The sequence below is a fragment of the Solenopsis invicta genome, chromosome 6 (genome assembly GCF_016802725.1).
Source record: "Solenopsis invicta isolate M01_SB chromosome 6, UNIL_Sinv_3.0, whole genome shotgun sequence".
Taxonomy (NCBI): Eukaryota; Metazoa; Arthropoda; class Insecta; order Hymenoptera; family Formicidae; genus Solenopsis; species Solenopsis invicta.
In genome coordinates this window covers 5,148,733-5,162,185 of record NC_052669.1, presented here as the reverse complement: position 1 = coordinate 5,162,185, position 13,453 = coordinate 5,148,733, and the positions used below count along the sequence as shown (strand labels likewise).

The following is a 13,453-nucleotide window of genomic DNA, read 5'->3' as shown; positions in this document are numbered from 1 at the left end:
TTTTTCAGAAACATGCACGCATGCCGGAGCTGACCAGGTGCGGATTTCCAGACCTCCGGATACCTCGCGATCTCCGGTGTCTCCCCTTCCTAAATGCGTCTTTCACTACCGAGTAGATCGTCCTTTACCGCACACGACCCCTCTTTATATCGCCTATTAACTTCGACGCTCCACAATGTGTCTGCCCCGCGTCTCGCCAGATCTTATCGTACAGGCCTATCGCCGGCGGCGAAATTGGATTTGACGGAATTGCTCGACGGACGAGTGATCACGTGTAAAAGCTACACGGTGATTAAACGGGGGATTGAAAAGCGACCGAGAAAGAGAGAGAGACACAGAGTGTGTGTGTGTGTGTGTGTGTGTGTGTGTGTGTGTGTGTGTGTGTGTCTGTGTGTGTTTCGAAACCGCTGATCACGGTTTTAAAAGGCCATTTTTTGCATAAACAATGCGGAAACTACATTATTACGAACTTCAGATAAATGTAAAGATATAAATTTAATGTTAATGTTATTTAATATTATTTCAAGCGGAATAAAAAAATAATTTTGCTTTATAAATGCTTTATATAATTTTTTCACAATCTAGAAAGCTGAAACTTTTGAATAAAACATATCATATTAAATAATCCAATAATATTGAAATAATCTTTAAAAGAACAAAAAAATTTGCATGCTATTAAATTGCAGTTTGTAAAGACTTATTTAAATCCTGTACTAATTGGGGTCACCGATTCTTTCTGTATCTTATTTATGTTCACGAAATAAGCTTGGTAATATACCGCTCCAAATCCTTAAATCCTTTGTGCACTGGCATCACTTCATTACACACCGCCGGGCCAACTAGGACGGCAAATATCGAAAAAATAGCAACGTAGCTCTTGCACAGAAGACCAACAGCAGCACGTCGTTAGCCTGGCCTCCAATTTGTCGGCTTCTCTTTTCCGTTCCGGGCGATTTTCGACGCGGGACGCGGTCCTTTGATGGCCAACAATGAACGACAGGGCTTTTACAATGCGGTCGAGCAACGACAAAGTCGACTTCGTTGATGGCGACAACGACTATACGTGCGTTCGTCGCATCTTTTGATAGCGCGGTAGGTAGATAGGTAGGTAGGTAGGTAAGCAAGAAAAAAATTGGAGCCTCCTCCGAAACGCGGGCGGCCTTAGTTGAATGGCGTTTCGGCATATTTCAAAAACGACAAATATTTTCCTCAAAAGGTGTTATTCGTCACTAAAAACGTACCGCCCTGAGACGAAAGCCCGGCTAAATGCGTGAAATTGTTGCGGAAATCGGCTTACCGAATTTCTTCACGGATAGACATTTCGGGATAATTGAGTCGTTCACTTAATAATCGATACAAAAGTAGAAAAATAATTTTTTAATATACGTGTATATATACTTAATGGTGTGTGTGTGTGTGTGTGTGTGTGTGTGTGTGTGTGTGTGTGTGTGTGTGTGAAAGAATATTTCAACGTAATTTTAAATTTAAAATTTTAGAAATTATAATCCAATTACCTCAATTGAAATAAATCAAAAGTATAATGCGTAAGTAGAATGTCAAAACTATTTACAGCAACATTATCATGCTTCGGTATCGTACATAATTATTTTGGTGGCTCAACAAAAAATTATTTTTTGATCTGTATCTAGCTAAATTTTTAGATACTGCAGTAAAATTGTTTCCATGTTGTGTTTGGCTCGTTATTGGCATTACGTACTATATTTTAAAAATTTTAGATCTTTCCTTTATAAAAATAAAAAGATATGGATACTACATTAAATCTCTTCTGATTCTAAAAATGTGATATCCAGTGGTACTATTTTCAATAGTCCAATTTATTTAATAGATTGATACCGAATAACTTGGAAGTTTTACTCTTGGAATATTTTCGATATTCACGAAAGATTGAATTTCCTTTAGCTTCAAGGAAATTCTATTAATCATATTCTAAACCTTCTTAGATTTATCACATTCGCATTAGACTTTTCTTAATTTAATTGCCGATAGGACGTCACAAGTGGCAAGTATTTTAACTCCCAGATCATGTTCTCATTATAACTATTCGACAGGCTTTTGATAAGGCTTTTATTATAAACGCGGTTGAGTTTCGCGTCGTCGTTCAAGTTACGGTTCCGCGACTTCGAAAACGCTCGCGCTCATATAGTCGAGAGAGAGAGAGAGAGAGAGAGAGAGAGAGAGAGAGAGAGAGAGAGAGAAAGCCGTAGAGAACGCGTTAAAAGCGTGAAATAATTGTGCTCCGCTGATGGTTCGTTATAACGGTTACGTATATATGCACGGGGGATGGGGGGAAAGCGAAGTGGTTTTCCGCGAGAGCAGAAGCTCATTGTCGCGTCGACGAGAAGCGCGAACGAGCGCATAACGGCTGGATGACGCTCTCGCGAAAGCGAAAAATGGAAACGCGCGCGGCGCGGCGGCCAAGCGAGGGCCGACAAAGGCCCGAGACCGAGTGAGAGACGCGCGCGCACGGCGAATTTCCGCATGTGTGTAACACCGGTCCCTTTTTTGTGAAACCGTCCCGGTCCGCCTTGCAAAATGTCCGCATCGAGTTTGTTAAGCGAGAGGGAATACCGACATAGAGGCGGAAGCGACGCTCCGCGTTTCCATCCTTTCTTTTTGCGACAATGTCGAACGGAAATATCGCCGGAGCGGAAATCGGTGGATCGCGCTGGCCGAGAGTCACGAGAGAGCCATCCATCCGTACTGCTTCGCATTGTAGCAGAGAATTTTGACTCGCTTTCTCGAAAATGCCCGCTTGCCAGACGCCAGTTCGTTAACGCGGATCCTTACGACGCGCGCGGTCCAACACCTCGCGGTTTAAGGATTAAGTATTAATGTCAGCCCGAACTGCCGTTGCGATTCATGTCGGAGAATCTCAAAGACCTCAATATCCCTCTTGCACGACCACTACCATTACCTGGCGACCAATGCGGCTCTCCACCAAGATGTACCGACCGCCATAAACCGCCACCGCCGCCGCGTACACGTTCAGGTTTTTCAGGTGTGTCGACTGCGCGACCTCCCGAGGGTACGAGCGAAGAAGTCCCATCTTTTCGCGAGTCAGCGGTAAAATTTACATACTCCTCGTCGCGTTAATGTAACGGAGTGCGGACGAGAGGAGGAGAAAAGGAGAGACATATATAGTAAGACGAAGGGACGTCATGGGAGAGGACAGGGGAGAAAAGTAGGTGGTGCACCCAAGACTTAAGGGTCATGCTCACACCGAATTCCAAGCATGCGCCCCGTACCTGCTCGGAATATCGTCTCGTCATATTTTCGTCGTAACGCGTCGGATCCTCGCCCACCCTCGAACACCCTCTCGGTCGACACACCACTCCCGCCAGGCGCGACCCGCGACTTGACACGAGACGATATTTTATTTGCAAAGAGCCCTGGCTGCAGGTTGCCGCTTCTTCTTATCTTGTGTGCACAGGAATTTCTCCTCAGTACGGCACGTCGCGGCGCGGTGCCCAGATTTCACAGTACTCATACTCCCCCCCCCTTTCTCTCTCTCAACGTCCTCTGTCTCTCTACCTTCACTCGTAGGTCTCTATTTTTCATTTGTCTTTCTACAACTCTCTAAACTTTTCCGTTTGTCTCTCAATTTAAAATGGACGCTCAAAGGTGGACAATGGCTTTGATCATAGTTAATAATTTTCAAATATTGAGAAAAGTATATCAAAAAGAGACGTAGAAAAACATCAAAGGACTAATATAAATCGTATTTTTCGCAGCATGTTGCAGAAGAGCTTATAACAAATTAATTTGTTATTACTGAAAGATTTTATATGAATAATAGATGACTGAAACATCAAACTACAATTTCTAACTTTTGTTTGCATCGAAAACAGCACGAAATGCGTTATAATCATAATAAAAAATAACTTGAGGAGTACGCATTTGGCAATTCTCCCCTACATTATATTTTACCTCGCGGCATAAGGTTTTAAAAATTCAACAAATACTTGTAAAAACAAATTACTGTCTCCAGAGTCACTCGACAGCCGAGGACTTGAAACTCAAGTTCTCTTAGTTTTCATATAGAGTCATCCCTGTGTGTCTACCTTGAAGTCTACCTTGCACGGCCTATCTCTTGTCGCTGTCTACTCCGTCTCATTTTCTCATTCTTTCTCTCTCGCTCCGTCGAGCACCATCTTCTCCGTCTCTGCTTTCGTGCGGGCGATACGATGAATTATTTATGAATAGCACCCAGGAACAAGTCGAATCGACCACGCTCGAGAGACCCGGCACGGGCGGCGCCTTCTCGGGAGAAAGATGCCCGATACATATCCAAACCTATTCATCTTATCGAGCTGACCCGCGAGAAAAAAGGAATTAATATCCCCGGGCGCGCACCAGCGAAACGAACACGCCTTCGAGATCGCGAGATGACATCGATGCGATCGCGATGTCGTTATAAATGACGCATTAGATAGCGCGGGAATGCGTTTATTTAAATTGCACGCCGAATATACTTCGTCACGTACGTTTCGCAAATTACATTCGAAACTGCATCGCGTCGAGGGCGTCAATAAATTGCGTTATTAAGCTCGTCGCGTACTAGCGATTATTTTGTAAGTTATATCGACGACGAACTCGTTGGACCCGTTAAATGTATGATTAACGACGAACGATATTTACTACATCGATTACACTCAGAAATCCGTATCCAATAACGTGGCTGCTACGATAACGATCTATACGCGAGTTTATATTTTCTTCCTGTGGGAAAAGTCATAACTTTTCACGGCTACGCTTGTCACCGCAAAAAAAATTTGCTCTCATAAGGAGTCGTTTAAAAGCGTGGAAGCGTATCGGTAAATAACGACATCGTTGCATTTATAATTTCACGGAGCGTAAAAGATGCAAAGTGAGAAAGGCACGAAGAAGGAAGTAGTATCGTAGAAGCGGGTCGTAGGAAGCAGGAAGATGTTGATGTTTCGCAGGTCGTACAATGTACGATGTATGTCGGTACCTCCTCGAGGTTCTCTCGCATGGGTAACGATGCGCAGCATAAAATGCACGGCAGAAATACTGTAAGAACGGCCGTGCGCGTCCTCGTCCGTGTTGCTGTCTCCGTCGCCGTCGCCGTCGCCGTCGTCGTCGTCGTCGTCGTCGTCGTCGTCGTCGTCGTCGTGCATGTCGGATATTCTACCGGAATAATAAAATACAGGACTTTCTTCGCCCCATGTTTTCGTTTTATCTGCATTCCTCACGTCTACGTGTGTCTTTCTCGCCTTCTGACGTGTCGTAAGATGAGAGAATCGGTTTACCCCCTTTTTCGAGAGACCTATCACACTATCACAACTCAAATACACATAATATTCTCAAGGAAGTGTATCAGCGAAACGCTCTTTCGCGAACGACTTTTCTTCGTCTATCCAAGTTGTCTCCGTAAATTTTATTATGATAATAATAGATAATAATGTTTAGTAATAATACAAGTCAACGGTTGTTGACGGTTTAGATTTTGAATTGGTTATATAGAATTAGTAATCGGAAGGCTTCTGCAAAGGAATGTTTTGTCAAAATCTTAGCGGAGCGGAAAATACGTGCTCCCAAGCGCTACTGTCACATTTTAATGAACCGTGAAAACTTTGTATTAGGCGTGACTAATTGTAAGTCGTACCTGCGAAACAGAGGTGGTTCATGCACGAGCAGGTGAAAATCGTTCTCGGAACAGACCTCACGGTCCCGATGGTGCACGGCGCACTTAAAACTTCTGGTCCGTTTTCCGCTCATCTGTAATCAAAGATATAAATCAAATTACACAAGTTGAAGATAATTATGCGAGTTATAAACTAAACAAATTGGTTGAACTAAAATACAAAGACATGATTTAAGAATTCATTCTTTGCCAAATTTTAATAGTAAGTTAACACAGAAAGATCATAAATATATGTATGGGTTAAGCACAGAAAATTATTAAATATAATCCGATATATTTCATCTTTATAATATTTATAGAGTATAAAATATAATCCGAATAATTGGACTCGTATTAGAATGTATATTAATCTTCTTATTTCAATTATTTTTGAAACGTGAAATGGGAATGAAAATAATTTAAATGGAAACCGTAAAATGCAAAAGAGAAAATCTAAACATTCATACATAATTAAGGACAAAAATTTCTATATGCATAGTACATTAATTGTTATACATAGAATCACTCAGCAATTTATAAATTATTTATGAAATATCTTGCTTTTACGCATGCTACCCATTAAAAAACGTTAAAAGATTATCATATTTTTGAAGCATGCGTGCTCCATTTAAGCGATAAATCGCGAAACTCGAAATTTGTCTTGTGGGAATGCGTTGGGACAAAGGCTCGTTGCCGGTCTTGGCACCGACCCGGTGTGCAGAAGCGAGAGCCACATAGAGGGTTCCTCGAGGTTGATATTTGGATCGGGATCCGTTAACGTGGTTAGGCAAATGCAAGCAAGAACGCTGGCAAACTCTCCGCGGTAAGTTGTGTATACGTACGCGAGTGCTGCGCTATATGGAAGTCACCGCATGCTTGTTGTATTCACTCACATATTTACATACACACGTATGCATGTATATATATATATATATATATCGAGATTGTCTTATACGTGTTTATAGTACGTTTGCATAAGGATAAGTATATAATAACGTAGTCAAAATGCAGTGGTTAAAATTAATCAAGTATCAGCATAGTCAAATTCTCAACGTTCGTTATCGCAAGACACTTATGTCTATGTATTATGTGTCACAGTACATTATTAAAGAGATAGTATGGAAGTAATAAGCACGAAGAAGAAAATTCAATTTAAGAAATTATTAATATGTATAAAAATTATGAAAACGTCATTAAATATAATATATAATTTATGACATTTTTTACGGCACACGCAATTTCATTTAGAATTTCCTTTAATAATCGAGATTAGGAAAATGTAAATTTACTATATAATTACTAATAAAACGTAGATATTCTAACTGTAAAACTTAGCTTGTGCGTGCAAATGAATAACAATTATAATTACGGACGCGGATTTAATGAACAACTTCGTTTATGAAGTGTACGCTTCGGTGCAAATTGCACAGTAATAAAATTTAATTCTCTTGCATTACGATTTACATTCTCGCGTAACGTGCCATCCCACATTTCGCTTTTCGTGAGAAATATGCGCGACATGTAACGCGAGTTTTCTACACTTTTTCTTTATTCACAAAGAACACTCGCATGCAAACTGGATAAGCCGCCGGGCTTTCTCATATCTTCGGTCCGATGGCATCTTAGAGATTTTACATCTAGTCACTTTTTTATCATTCCTTCTGCTCTCTCGCACGTTTCATCTGTGATTTACGTTAGACATCATTCAAAAACAGCCACATCAATTTCTCTCACCGCTCCATAAAACATTTTTATCTTAAATCTTCATTTTCAATGTATTTTTCTCATTTGTTTTATAATACATATTAAAAATATTATTTCTCAGGAACTTTAGAAAGCTTCGCGAATTATAGTGGAAAGATCGAAGGAATGTACAAGCCAAATAGTTATGTTTAAAAAAAAAAAAATATTTTGCAAATTTCTCTGCTTTTGTGTCTCCCGGTTTATATACCTGCTACCCGTTGCTTTCTTCGATCTCGTACGTGTTATTTTAGGTGTGACTCGCATTATCCTTATTTTTCGACTTTGCTGATTTATTATCCTGAATGCTTTCCCTCATTTTCTTGACAATTCTATTCTAAGGAAGGTCACGCTTCGCAGTTGAAAATATATCGAGGTGAATTCTCTCACGTACGGAGCGAATGCTCGATGCCCACCTACGGAGACCTTCGAGATTCAATACCCTTTGATACTTGGCATTTGTCGGGATATCGAATGTCTCGACAATCTTTCAGGCTCAGATTTATAATATCTTTTATTTTTCCTTTTTATTAAAGTCTGTGTGCATTGTTAAATCGGCATTGTATTTGTATTATGTATGAAAAAATATAAACATAAACAGGATATACAGAAGTATAACGAGTATAAAAAAAGAAATAGTACTGGTATATTTTTTGATAAAATAGCATTTTATAACAACGAAAGAAATGTACATTGGGAAATAAAATTTATACTTGCATAGGCTACGATTTTCTGTCAGAATAGTTTTTCAATTTGCGGTTATCGATTACGTCAATATTATAAAAGAACAAAATAGAGATGCAAGAAGTAAAAATTTCGGTTATCTCGCGTTTCAGAAATACGACGGAAATACAAGCTTGGCTCCTGTTCGTTTGATTGCCGACAAGCCGCCGAGAGACGAATGTGCAGAAAGAAAGGAAGAAGAGAAGGATGCGTCGTGGGAATGAAGGGTTTGATCGTGAAATTTGGACTAGTCAACGAAGAAAACTTAATTTGCTCCGTGTTCAACGTACTTCATTGTCGTCGGGGCACAGTTATCGAGCATCCACTCCACGGCGACTTTATCGACGTCCACTTTGCGGTCTTCTTCTTGCAGCGCTCGTTTTCATTAACGGCGTGACGTGCTTTCGATCGCGTTTCTACGTCGGCGAGATCCTCTCTACGAAAAATGCGATTCGAGCGCAGACAGCACTATTAAATGTCAAAAAACGTTTACCTCATCGTCGAGACGAAACTTTGACGATGCGAGTCATAAAAGTATAACGTGGGAAGTTAGCACTTTTAATTAGAAAGTCTGTCTATCCCGATATTTTCAAGCGAAAAGTTTGTAATCGCGCAACAAGTTCTGTTCCTGTAAAAAATTAAAAATTAAAGAGCGAGAGAAAGAGTTTTATTTTGACGCTCGCTTTGAAAACAGGTTTCTACCTATCGCTATCGCTTTGCTTTGTTCTTAAGCAGTTTTTCTTTTTTTTTTTAACGTTACAGTTACAATTATCTTCAAAGATAACAAATGTTAGACAACGTTATTAATGAAAAAGAAAGAAATTTTAATTGCTAATCCGTCTTTATAAGTTACATTGTCTTTGCAAATTTTGTTCACTGTAGCGAAGGTATGCTTCTTTAAGCATACCCTTTCAGTCTCAATTCAGCCCTTCAGTCAGCATTTTTTTTATTACGTATTTTGGCTTTAGTTAAGGACTGGGTTTCAAGACCGATGAATATGCGGTGCACAGTTCGCATGAGCTAAAGATTGTAAAAATTCATCAAAAATTATTATTAGGTAGCAAGATTCGTTGCAGACTAATATTAGCTATTTCATCTTTATGCTCGATTCTTTTTTTAATATAGCCGCGTACAAAAACAGTAAAGATATTTATAATTTTTGAGTTTTTTTTAGTACATTTCAAATTTTTTTTAACGTCACATTAGACGCTTCTCACAAGAGCGTAATGAATCGTTTATACACGATGTACGTTTGTATCATTTCTTCCTTCATTTATATTTATTTTCCCATTTAATTCGAACGTGAATTTATACGGTATGGTACTCTCAACCATTTTTCATCAAGAACTCTCTACCATTTTTTATCACTAAAAATATAAAATTCTATCTGCAAAGTCGTAACGCGTGAAACGTCTTCCGTGCTTCCGTCGCAAATATGAGATAACATGGAAATTCTTCGTCCTATTGTACATGGTGACATAAAACGTTCTTAAATTTTTATCGATTGCACCAGTAAGAAAGAATGCAAAGCAGTGGTACGGACAAACAAATTCGCTTTTCTTCTTTCCTTGCATGCTTACATCTCCGATTTATGGCACATCTCGTTACTCACTACTCGCCAACTACGTTTCTCCAGTTTATGTTCGCAGTTTCGCTTGAATATTCTTTTGTCGGGATACACGATCTTATAAATAATAACATACGACTTTCGTCACAGATTTCTGAAGATTTCTTACGACTCTCGTAACACTTATCGGGACCCACGCGTGGAATATATATGCATGCTCGTTCTGATATGCTAAATTTATGTGTCAAGGAATTAATAATTCTGTGGGTACAGTTGCAATTAAACATCGTGTTTTAGTATTTGTCAACGGCATAAATTTGGCGCTGATACGTTGGTAATTTGGAAACCTCTGTTAGAAATTTGTTAGACTCAGACCGCGTTAATTTATGAGACAATCGCAATTATCGTAAATGACAAATTGAAATTTCGTGCAACACCTTTGGATTATTCTGATATTCTTTACAACGTAATAAAGTGCGTATCGTGCTGTAAAAAAACGTTTTAATCAATTTCGCGAGTAAATATTGTGTGAGTGCAATGGAAAAGTCTATGAGAAGAAAGAGACTGAGGAAATATATCAGGAAAGATACAATTAAAAGGTGAGTGGCTTATTACACACATGTTGTCACTTATATGCAGACTTTCATTATTGCCTTTTTATGAGAATAAAAAAAAAAATTTCTAAAAATTGTATAATTTTCTTTTTCAAAACTTTTACAGAACTTTTTATCCTGGAACAAGCGAAATTGTACAATTTTAATTAAATAAAAGGAATAAACCGTTACCTTTTAATTTAATAATAATTTAATATGTATATTTCATTTCCTCGTTCATTTCCTTTATCACACTTGAAATTACACGATCTCTTTCTATCTTGACACGTGTAAATGCGCAAGAACGATATAAAAAATTCGCCGTAATATTAATTGTGCGAGAAAGTTATTGCTCGATTCTCACATACATTACTCATTTAGATATTTTGTATGTAATTATAACATATAATTCCCCCGATATATTTTTACAATAAAATTTGAATGACGACTAAGAACATGGGCATTAGATTTTTTTCTTCTAATTAATGCGCACGTAAATGTTGTTCTTCATATGAATGTTGAATTTAATGTGCAATTACATTAAAACGCATTAGAATTAATATAAAACTGCGTATACTTAATGTTAAGTGTTTCACGATGAAAATAAATCGACAGTCACACGGCGCTTGGCGCTAGTTTTTAGAAAATTCGCGATTAAGCTGCTGAAATCGACTTCATTTTAGAAGCGAGTTTAAAAGAGTACTAACCGGATAAGCATAAAAAGCGAATAAGCTTGTTTATGCGTCTATCTAAAGAGGAGCAGATTCATCGTCGTGTTCGTGGCGGCATCGGCGGCGGCATCGGCCGACTCCGCTAAGTAAGTAAATCTTCGACGTGGATTTACGATCCCGCAGGGAGTCGCCCGTGTATCTCGTTCGCCATGCCGTCGCACGGATCGATAGTATCACAGACGGGGCCCCGAGCCTCGTTCTATTAATCTCGATCGTTTGTCCGAAGTTTATCGTCCTCCGCAAAGTACCCGGTGCATTTAAGGAGGAAGGTCACCACTCCACATGTGTGTGTGTGCACGCGCGCTGGAAATCTTTCGACCACCTCTTATCGATTGTTTGGACCTTAATTTTCGATAAGTTTTTTTCCTCATCGCATGAATATAGGAGAATGACTTTCTTTATCCATGTGAAGCAGAATAAATTTGTGATCTGGTATCAATAATTACTACTAGATTTAATCTTGACCTTATTATACTGACGGAAAAATTATTAAATTTTAATAAACATTTATTCGAATAGTACTAATAAAATATTTACTAAATGTAAATATATTTTTATTTAATACAAAAATAACTAATTTTATTTAAGTATCATTTTTTTTCTTACCGAGCAAATATTTTAGTATCATAAAGTAAATATTTCATTTGTACTATTCAAATAAATATTTATTAAAATTTATCTTTTATAACTTTTTCTCTCAGTATAATGATTTTTTGAACATTGCGCAAAAATGTATTGAAATATAAATTTTGATTATTATACTTAATATATAGTAACATGTTTAGGAATAGTCTAAATTTCAATAACAATTGCACGCAAATTTGTATTTAGAAATTATATTAACACGATAATTATATATACCGCTATTATGCGGCGCTAAAATATTAATGCCAGAGAGCATTACGCGTGACTAACTTAACGTTTGCACGAATTTTCAGAGAGGGTCTGTTAGATTAGGATAAATTATAGTTATTTAGAAAACAACGGCAGAAAATTAACACTGGTCATTTCACGCACGCTACAGAATCATACCCGATAACCGTCGTTCACGATAACATCAAACACGATTGCGATATTATCCGGTAATAGATGCTCGCAAATCGCGAAATAGATGCGGTCATCTAACTCGTCGCGAATCGCGCAAACCATCGCGCGTCGAAAGTCGACTTAGTGGTATTTATTAGCATTATCCCGGCGTATGACGGGGATAATGGGTGTAGCGATAATATTTCCGGCTGTACCATTCGCGGCGTCGCAAATTCGCTAGGACAACAATTTTGCAATCCAAATCGGTTGACCGTCGACTGGTGCCGTCGCTGTACAACGCTCTGTCCCATCCCACCGTTCACGCTACCCTTCCATTCCCGACCACCCTCCTCGAGTTTGCATTCGCACAAACCCCGGCATAATGAAATCCGTGCCATTAGGCCGGACAGTAGGGTAAATTCGCGTTCGCGCAAACGTCGGTTTCCGGCTCGTTCGGCGCGCACGTACTCGAATCGAATCGAATAGAATCGGGATTCTCGACAATACCCCGCAAAATTCTCCCTAGTCATGCGTGCGTACCTCTACACGGTGTCTGCGAGGCAACGTTATCGATTGCCATCTTGGTCTCACTAAAACATTACTAAGCACAAGTTATACCGTTTCCATTTAGTTGATTGATTTTACAATCAAGCACGTAGGCAATTAAAAATACATTTGCAACATATAATTAACTCGTAACAAGTAAAACGACTTCGCGAAATTTGACATCGTAAATATTTAAAATAAAACAGAAATGATTAAATTCGTTGTGCCTTCCGAGAAATTCGTTTAACCGAACACGCGAGGGTTTCTTAAAAATACTCGATGCAATTTTAAGTACGGTACTTTCCGTGCACCGCGTATGTATCCAGGCTGTTGCAAGACTCGTAGGATAAAATTGGACAGGTAGATAGACAGAGGCGACAGAGGAACGGGGGATATTCTGTGTGCGTTTCTATCTACGAACGTGTGCGCTCGCGTAGAGGCGTAAGAGGCCGAGAGAGGCAAACGCTGAGGGTTGCACGCGAGAATCGGGAAAGGGGGTAAAGAGAGGTAAAGAGGGAAGAGACCGCACGAGCGCGTCGGGGGAATTCGATGCCGGACGATCGAGCAATCCGATGATCGCGTCCTAATCGAATTAAACTCGCCGGTTGTGCCTGTGTTTACGATGGGCTGACTCGTCGGTTTGGATTTGCTACGTTCGCGCGATAATGGCCGCGCGTGCACGGTAGCGGTGCGGTCGGTGGTGCTCGCACCATCCTCTGCACCGTGGCGATACGTGCGAGCTCCGCGTTCCTCATCGATCCTGGTTGTTATCGCCCAATGGGAAACGTAGAACACTCAAGATCTTATGCGCGTGTAGAACACACGTAATCGTGTCGCAAGTCGCAAACCTTTGGGGTTGTTC

The 13,453-nt window shown here is 39.5% G+C and overlaps 1 protein-coding gene across 2 annotated transcripts in view; it reads right to left on the bottom strand.

Annotated features, from left to right (window-relative positions):
- The window catches only part of LOC105200849 (protein rhomboid), a 388,086-nt gene that overhangs the window by 143,650 nt on the left and 230,983 nt on the right, over positions 1 to 13,453 (bottom strand). For both annotated transcript variants that reach the window (XM_039451174.1, XM_039451175.1), the window contains one exon: positions 5,648 to 5,760. In XM_039451174.1, the coding sequence (XP_039307108.1) occupies positions 5,648 to 5,760 (113 nt within the window). The remainder of the gene's footprint in view (positions 1 to 5,647; positions 5,761 to 13,453) is intronic.